General features: G+C 39.3%; 1 protein-coding gene across 2 annotated transcripts in view; it reads right to left on the bottom strand.

Annotated features, from left to right (window-relative positions):
* Qser1 (glutamine and serine rich 1) overlaps window positions 1-9,734 on the bottom strand; it is a 68,004-nt gene that overhangs the window by 32,683 nt on the left and 25,587 nt on the right. For both annotated transcript variants that reach the window (XR_003378438.1, XM_005364064.3), the window contains exons 2-3: window positions 7,574-7,680; window positions 2,579-6,235 (exon numbers count right to left, since the gene is read on the bottom strand). Coding sequence is in view for 1 of the 2 variants with exons in the window: in XM_005364064.3 (XP_005364121.1) it covers window positions 2,579-6,233 (3,655 nt within the window). In the remaining variant the exon portion in view is untranslated. The remainder of the gene's footprint in view (window positions 1-2,578; window positions 6,236-7,573; window positions 7,681-9,734) is intronic.

Raw genomic sequence — 9,734 nt, 5'->3', positions numbered from 1 at the left:
AAAAAAAAAAAAAAAAGCAAACCATGCACCTAATCACAAAAATTCAAAGCATAACAAGTAAATTACCACTGAGGACCCTAGTTTAGTGGTAAATTACTTGCCTAGCATGTAAATAAAAAGAGAATATGCCATCTTATAAGTATATAACCCAACATCAAAAATCATAAATATTTTGATATGTCTGTTTCATAATTCCTGAAGCATCTATATTTTTTCATTTGTTTATTGTATGTGGTCTGTGTGTGTGCATGTGTGCTACAAAGCTTGTTTGGAGGAGTTAGTTCTTTCTCCACCTTTACATTGTGTCTAGGATCAAACCCAAACTGTTGACTTCCTGTTAACTGCCTTTACCCACTGATCCACCTTATCTGCACCTTTCTCCACAACAAATTCTAGGTAGAATGTTTTCCTTGAAGAAAGAATATACATTTCTTTCTTTTGAAATTTTATGTTATTTTTCCAAGGGTGTGTGCGCGTCTCACTATATATAGTTCTGGCTTTCCTGAAATTCATTATGTAGATCAGGCTGACCTCAAATTCCGAGTTTCACCTCCCTCTGCCTCCCGAGTTCTGCTATTGAAGGCGTGCGCCACTATCCCTGGCTTCTTCAGAAATTTTTTAGAAGATATATTTGAGTAATAATACCAAGTAATATTTGCCTTTTCATTGTATTCACGGATTATTTACCAAGTCACTTACAGAATTCATAAAATTCTGAAGGATGTGGTGGTCTGTATCTTTGATCCCAGCACTCAGCAGGTACAGCCAAGTGGATACCTGTGAGTATGAGGCCAGTCTGGTCTTCACAGTGAGAACTTGTCTCAAAAGATTTTTTTTCCCCCTTTTCTTTCTTTTTTCTGTCCTGAGACATGGTTTCTCTATATAGCCCTAGCTGTCTTGGCTCTTGCTCCGTAGACCAGGCTTGTCTCAAACTTTCAGAGATCCACATGCCCGTCTTCCGAGTACTGGGATTTAGGGTATGTGCCACCACTACCGGGCAAGTTTGTTTGTTTGTTTGTTTTTGAGATAGGGTCTCACACTAAGCAGCACTGGCTATCCAGGAACTCTCAGGTAAAACAGGCTGACCTTGAATTCACAGAATTTTTTCTGCCTCCGCCTCCTGAGTGCTGAGATTAAAGGGTTGCAGCACTGTACAAGGTTTTTTTTTTGTTTTTTAAGAAAGTCTCATGAGGGGCTGGAGAAATGGCTCAGCGGTTAAGAGCATTGCCTGCTCTTCCAAAGGTCCTGAGTTCAATTCCCAGCAACCACATGGTGGTTCACAACCATCTGTAATGAGGTCTGGTGCCCTCTTCTGGCCTGCAGACATACATGCAGACAGAATATTATATACATAATAAATAAATAAATAAATAAATAAATAAAGTCACACGAGACTCCAAGTAAGAATCCTTTAGACATATTTAGTATCAGACATTTATGTTAACTATCTAGGATATCAGTTGTTTCAAATCACCTTAGTGAAGATAGCCTCAAATACAGATAAGAAGTATATTGCAAAATAGTTAGTCTTAAAACTCCTATTTATACAAGAGCTTAGCAAGATTACAGGCTGTAAAATCATTGAAACCAAGGTTCACAGGCTGGCCTTGTCACTAGTCACGTGGGAGTAGTTCACTTACCCTTAGTTATATCAGGTGTGCATCTCTCTTTCTGTTTACTTATTTTTAATGACGTGCATGTCTATAACTAGGTACAAGGGTGCAGGTGCCCAAAGAAGCCGGAAGCATCAGACAGCCCCCTAGAGCTGAAGTTATATGTGGCTGTGATACGCCGAACATGGGTACTAAAGAAATCAAACTTAGCTCCCCTGAGAAAGCATGATGTGTTCTCAACTGTGGAGCCATCTCTGCAGCCCTTTCTGTGTGCACATCTCCTAACCCTTTTCCTGGCATAGAGGTATTGGCTATGTAAATCGCTGTAGTATTTTTCCTAAATCTGTTCCTTAAATAGTAAACTGTGGCTGAACTGGTGGGGCTTGCCTTTAATCTCAGCACTGAGTTCAAGGTCAGCTTAGTTTATACAATGAGACCCTATTTAAAAAAAAAAAAAAAGAACTTACTGTACTCACCTATTAACTATTTATTCAAGATACTGCTTCTCAAAGCCTTTTTTATGTTAATTGAAGGAAAAAGTGAGGTATCTATCCCAAGATAGTGAGAAGCCAGCGCAGAATCCTGAAGTTCTCTCTTGAACAGATTAATATGCATTTTGCACAAAACCACACCTAATATTAAAATGCTAACCTTTGGGTAAAACTGGATTAAGAAAATATGCCAGACTTATACAAGTGGACCTATAATACAACGTTTCCAATTCCAAAACTGCCTTAAGATATCTATACACTTGGAGAACTGCAGACAGCAGACTGTGTTAGGTGATTATTTGTGGTATAACCAAACTCCTGCATGTAAGGAAATATCAAAAAGCAAAGCCCCAAGACATCTTCTTGTCCCTAACAGATATTTGCAAGGTGCTTAAAACACTAGAGAGGTTTTTAAATGTATGCCATAGCTAAAAGACTAATGGCAGGATGTCACAGCATGAATTAACACTTTACCTGTTTTCTTTGTTTTATCAGAAGTAGTATCCAACGCAGAGATTTTCTTATAGATATCATGGCCACACGTGCCAGGATCTTCCTCATCAGAAGAAAAGGAAGATAAAGGTTCTAAATTTTTAAGTTCACTGTCAACTTTCTCTGATGGACTGATCCCTCCAGTCTCAAATGCTAATGGCACAGGTGTTGCAGGTGACATCTTTGCAAGTGGTGGGGCACAGAAAGGATGAGTAACTTGGGTTCCTGATCGTCTGGTCCTACTAGGCATTCGAACAGCAAGGGTGGAAAACTGTTGTTTGGGCCCACACTTCAGGAAGTCTAAGAAAGAAGCAATAAATCCTGTTTTGACTTCTGGCTGCTTTTCCTCTACTTCTTTGATCTTCTGCCTCATTTTTTCTTGATGCTGGTAACCTTCATCACAGTTTTCTGAGGAAGAGGGAGCGTATGGTAAATACATGTCTGCACCCCTGGGGTTCTGGCGCTTGCTTTGAGCAGACTTTTTCGGTGGCTTCTGACTACTGTCCTCTTCCTCTTTACCTTGTCCTTTTCCTTTAGTTTTTTTCTTTGGAAGGTTCAAGTATGCTACATCTTGCTTTTCATCTTCAGTCTTGCCACTAGCTGCATCCCCAGGCTGGGCCATGGCAAGCAGTGCAAGTGTGCTCCTTCGATGGTTCACTGACATACTGCTGTCGTCAGCTACTAGGGTAAAGTCGCTCTCTGATGCTACACTCTCTCCACTTATGCTCTGGCTAGCAGAAACAAACTCTTGATTTCTGTTATTACTCAATGCACTTTCAACAGCAATTTCACTATCCTCTTTCGATTCATGATTCATAGCCAGCTGTTTCTTAAATGAGTCAGCACTTTGCTCCTGCACTTCATGACCTGGTCCAACCATGGCTGAAGATGCTTTTGTGGGTGTATTTTGACTAGGTGTCTCCATGTGCTGTTGATCAAGGACTGTTTTTGACTGAAGGGTGGGTACTGATGAAAGGTTTACAGTAACCTGACTTCCGCTTAGGGGAATGTCATTAATATTCTGTGGCTTTCCTACTGTAGCTGTTATGGAGTTAAAATCTGAATTCACATGCCTGACATCTAATGACTGCTGAAAATGAGATTTAGAATCACCACCTTCAACAGCCTGCATGGTTTCATTTGAAGTGGACTTGGAAAAGTCAGAAGGTGTAACCCCACAAGCCGCTGCTGTAGCTGCCAAGATGTCATCTACATTTGATAAAATATTCCTTTCATCACTGAGAAGCATTGCCTCTGGGAAGCACATTGATCCAAGAGAAACAAACTGATTCTTTGAATCATGTTGATTGGCTTCACTGAAAGGGCCCTTCGTTGTTAGCTGCTGCAAAGGTTTTGAAGGTTCAGGGAGGTCTAGTTTCATAATCTCAGAATTTTGAGGATGGAGCTGCTGCTGTGGATGCTCACCATTGCTCTGAATGATGTGACCATCCATCTGAAGAAAAGAGTGGACTACCTGTTGGGGGCTCTGAACACGCTGTACTTGTAAAGATGCCTTTGCTTGTCCTAGGCTTGCCTGTAGAATCCCAGCCTGCTGAAGAATCTGTAAGTCACAGGCAGAATCTAAAAGGACTGGTGTATTAGGAAGAGTCTGATGACTATGCCCCAAAGCATGATTTGAAATCTGTATCTGAGATGAGGCACTAATTATCTGATCATGCTGTTCCTGAACCTTGGCTTCATGCATCTTATGTATGAGAGAATGCTGCTGGTTGAGGTCTTTTGTATTCAACCTTATCTGTGGCGCTGGCATTAAATTCGTTGCCTTCTTAAGATCAGTGTTTACTGCATTATTGGGCTGGCCACTTTGATGGTTAAGTTGTGTCACTGAACCAACCATGTTTTCTTCTTGTTTTGAACCCTGGAGAGCAACTCCAACAACTTGGTCTTCAAGGTGGGAGTTGTTTCTGGTTATACTCTGAGAATATTGGTCATCTGACTTGGACGTCTTATAAACTGACTCTTGAGCATTCACGTCTCCATCAGGCAGCCTTTGGCTTGATGACTCAAGAGATGCCTGTGACTGCAATGCCTGTAACTTTTGCATTGGAAAATCATCATTTTGCTCTGAAGATGTATATACATTTGAGTCAAGTTTTCTCTCAGCATAAGTCTTTGAGTCAGGGGAAGGTATGCTATTCTGCATTGCCTGACCACGAGTAGAGGATGCAAAAGATGACTGCACAGCAGGCAAAAACTTTTGGGGCTGAGGCGGTGAAGATCCTTGGGTATGAGTGTTTGGGGATGAATGCATAGAAATATAATTTGGTGTTGGGCTAGAATCTGGCAAGCTCTGACCCCGGGAAGCATTAGAATAAGAAAGAGAAGGGGCTGTTAATGTCAGAGACTGTACTGACGCATAACTTTCTGAAGGGCTAACAACTGATAAAACTTGTGATTGAGATGAATAACTGACCTGTGTTTGGCTAACTGGTGATAAACCCTGAGAGTGACCAGATGAATAATTTTGAGGCTGACTGACTGATGCCAGGTCTCTTGTTTGAGCAGGGTAATTCTCATTTGTAACCAAAGATAATACTTCTTGCTGATTGGATGAATAACTAAGTGTCTGATTTTCAGAGGTTACAGGCTGAGATGACCCAGAAAAGGCCAATGTTTTGTATAAGGATGGCAATTTCTCAACCCTGCTGGACCTATAAACCTGTGAATGAACAATAGATGGCACATTATGTGGCTGTACTAAACCATAATTTTGGGACTGACTGACTGATAAAAGACTAGGTAGTTGTGCTGTAGAATAAATTTGTGCTTGACCTGATATTACAGAACTCTGGTTATGTAAAGGTTTAGAATAGTTTAGTGTTTGTACAGGAGGAATCACACTTGATGTTAGTGGTTGTTTTGTAGAACAGGCGTCTACTTTTGTAACAGAAGGAAGATACCCTGATGATGGGATTACAGATGAGTAAGACTGAGCATGTGCTGAGACCTGAGGGCTCTTCTGTTGCAATGCTCCATTGCTCACCTGAGTAGAATCTCGAATTGAGCTACAGGATAAAGATGACTGCCTGGATGTTTCCTGAAAATTACCAATACTTGCACTTGATAGATAACTATGTAAGGGAAGCTGTGAACCAGTCAGTTGTGCCTGAATAGACTGGGTATCTGAAGGCCGCTGGTGGTGTTTAATAACACTACATTCTCGAAGAAGGGCTCTTTCAATGGAAGCAGCAGAACTAGTAAAAAGAGTTGAACTGTAGCCTTGAGGGGTTTGCTGGGCTCCCCCAAGTGTTGAAGGCAACAAACTAAATTGAGGTTGTAAGAGATGTGGTGCTGACTCTTGAGCTGAGCGATATGTTGAAGACTGAGGTGGTATGCTATTACTTAATGCAGAACTGCCCAGGCGCTCAAATGCCAAAGCGGTTGGAACAGTTCCCTGGGAAGTCTTAATTTGTAGCAAAGGATCATGAGGGTTTAAAATTCCATTTGATGTAGTGTTAAAAGATGAATCCTGAAGCACCAAAGGTGAGGTGGTCGCAAAGTTTCTATTGCTAAAAGTCGCAGGATGCTGATAAGCGGATAGCACAGGTGGTGGAAGTGTTCCAGAGGTTGGCAAGGGTCCTGTAACAAACAGCTCAGTTGCTGCTGAGGAATGCATGCCTATGAAGAAAACATACAAAAATCCTTAGGTAATTATACACAGGCATTTAAATAAATATTGACAGAGTAGTGAAAGACAACTTTTATCCCATCAAGATATCTATGGGTTAATAAAAAGCCTTAAAAATTGGATCTGTATATAAACTTTTAAAATTACATTTATGGGACCATGGGGACGTTGTGGGAGGATTGAAAGGAGGAGGGGAAAGACAGGGAGGGGAGCAGAGAAAAATGTAGAGCTCAATAAATATCAATTTAAAAAATAAAATAAAATCACATTTAAAATTAGTTTGCTTTCTTTTTTGTTTTTGTTTGTTTTGCTTTTTTTTTTCAAGACAGGGCTTCTCTGTGTAGCCCTATCTGTCCTGGAACTCACTCTGCTGACCAAGCTGGCCTCTAACGCAAAGAGAACTGCTTCTTGAGTACTGGGGTTGAAGGCAAGCCTGACGTTTAGCCTGCTTTCTTAAAGCAAAATCATATTCCTAAAATAAACAGCAATTCATATCTATAACAATTAAAAAAGTAAGTTTACACATGGGAAACTGGATAAATGCCATATGAAAATAAAAGCTAGTAAAAGTGTATGTAACCCTCTGACAGTTAATTTATTCCAAATTCCTCAACGAAATAATGAAGTAAAATGTACAAATCTTTAAAATTAAAACCCTAAATTGACTACACCTAACAAATAAATAAAAAGGAACAGAGATGTTATTAACACCGTAAAGTTTTCTTTTTCTTTTTTTCTTAAACCAAATTATATTCACTGAAGAAATCTCTTTGAACTTTTTTTTTTTTTGAACTTTAAGTACTGACTTCTCTTGAACTGCCCATCAACAAAAGACACATAATTGTTATGAAAAATAGACCATAAATAGGAAATGTCAAGCAAGAGACTCACATTTCAAGATGGCATTCTTTCTTCTTTACAATTCCTATAGGTTTCTCTCTCCCTCTGTGTGTCTGTGTGTATTTTTGTTTTGTTTGGTTTTTTGAGACAGCACTTCACTATGTGGCTTACCTGAACTGGAACTCATACAGACCAGACTGGCCTTGAACTCACAAAGATCCACCTGCCTCTGCCTCCCAAGTGCTGGGATTCAAGGTGGGCGCCACTATGTGTGACTCTGGTTAGGTATATATTAAACTTCCAAAGGTGCTAGCAAGAAAAATGTGTCCGTTTATTATCATTAATGCCAAACATTATCTCATTTCCATTTTATAACATTTCCATGGAAGAGATGTCTTATATATTATGTTTATAGACCAAAATGTGAAAGCTGAGTGTTCTTATCCACTCAGTATAACCAGTCATAAACTTAACAAAAGAACTATTACCAGTTGCTTGAGGCGTGGGAGCGTAACCAGGAAGCTGATGAGAGGCTGCAAATGTCTGTCTCTGAAGGATGTCTGATTCAGACTGTGAGGGATGTCCATCTTCATAGCTTAAATGAGAGAGGACAGTATTAAATAAACTTCATAGGTAGGGATGAGAATGCACGCATAAGTTTACTATAGTTTATATACTGGACTATACCTATTTTAAGGACCAGGTTCACTAAATTCTATAAATTAATATGAGTCTAATAATTAATCATTATATGGACAATGCCAAAACAATTTTTAAGTTAGTATATTGGTTAGACAGAATAATGCTTTGTATTTCGTATTTCACCAGATTCACATCTTCCATCCCTGTCTTCATCCTAGTTTACCTTCCTCTTTGAAAATAGTCCCAAAGAAGACAGTGGCACATGCTTTTAATCCCAGAACTTGGGAGGCAGAGGCAAGCGGATCTTTGTGAGTTCCAGGACAGCAAGCACTACACAAACCCTGTCTCAATAAAAATAAAGAAAAAGAAAGGAAGAAAGTTCTATATTGTGTCTTATACTTTTATGAATATATTGAATTTAAGTAGGTGAAAATACTATGTAAAACAATGTTTTCACAATGACATTTTTGTACACTTATAGCATTTACTTATACCACATTTTCCTTATCCAGTCATGCACTGATGGACACTTAAGCCAGTATCACAACCTGGCTAACGTGAATACTGATAGTCTAAACAAGATACCCATCACTGCAGGTATCTCTGCCCAATGCTAACTCTGATGCCTTAAAGTATACTGCCCAGGCATAGTATAGCAGGGTGATATGTAGTCTAAGTTTTAGTTCTTTGAGGGCTCTCAATAATGATTTCCACAGCATGTGGACTAATTCATATTCACACAGATAGTATATAAAGGTTTTCCCTCTTCTCCTAACCTCTACATCTTTTATTTTCTTAATGATAACTTAGGGTAAAATGCAATCTCAGTGTGGTTTTGAAATACTCTTTCTGACGGCTAAGAATATTAAACAGAAATGTTTAACTCACTGGTCTGTTTACTGGTTGGGTTACTACTTCAGTGTGTTTTAAATTTGTTACTTCTATGTGTACCTGTCTATACCTGCATGAATGTATGTGTATGATGTATACATAAGGAGCACTAGGAAGCCAGAAGAGTGTTTGGAACCCCTAGAACTAGAGTTACAGACAGTTGTGAGCCATCATGTCAGTGCTGAGAACCACCCTGTCATCTGCAAAACCAGGAAGTGCTCTTAACCTATGAGCTATCTCTTCAGCCTCTAGTGTATAGTATTTAATTTTTTGACTTTTATATAACCTGGCTATAGGCACAGATAAGGATCTTCTGAATGGTCTCCAGTAGTTCAGAAAATAAGAATTAAATAAATGGGATTCCATAAAACTAAAAGATTCCTTCCAATACACGAAAGGAACTGTCACCAGAGCAAAGGGCTGGCCTACAGAGCAGGAGATCCTCATCTGGCAGCGAATAAATATCCAGAGAATACAAGAAACAAAGTTTTACCCAAGTCTTTTGCCCAGGCCAGGTATGGGAGGGAGAAGAAGGATCTTTGTAAGTTCTAGGCCAGCAAGGATTAAAGTGAGATCCTGTCTTAACAAAACCAAAACACAAATCTTTTCCCTAGTTTTATTCGGATTGTTTTGCAGTTTCACATTTTACTTATTCACAGTCAACCTTAGGAAGAAAATTCTAAGTGTAAAATATTCAGAAATAAGCTGCATTTAAAAATTATTAGAATATGTAAGTCTACAAAACAATGGGCTTTGTGATGATTTTCTACTGTATAATGTACCTTCCTTTTTTCCTTCCATCCTTTGAGACAGCGTCTTGCTATAGTACTAACTGGCCTGGAATTATCTATGTAGACCAGGCTACCCTCAAAGTCACAGAAATCCACCTGCCTGTGTTGCAGAATATTTGTTTACACTACAAAGACGTGTATTTTCCAAGGCATCTTCTGACTGGTTTAATAAAGAGCTAAATGGCCAATAGCTAGGCAAGAAGATATTAGGCAGGACTTCCGGGGACAGAGAGAGTAAACAAGAGGTGCAAGATGGAAGAGAGGTAATGACATGTGACAGATAATAGATTAATATAAATGGGTTATTTAAGTTATAAAAACTACT

The sequence above is a fragment of the Microtus ochrogaster genome, assembly GCF_000317375.1.
Source record: "Microtus ochrogaster isolate Prairie Vole_2 chromosome 14 unlocalized genomic scaffold, MicOch1.0 chr14_random_1, whole genome shotgun sequence".
Taxonomy (NCBI): domain Eukaryota; kingdom Metazoa; phylum Chordata; class Mammalia; order Rodentia; family Cricetidae; genus Microtus; species Microtus ochrogaster.
This window is presented reverse-complemented; position numbering and strand designations above follow the sequence as displayed.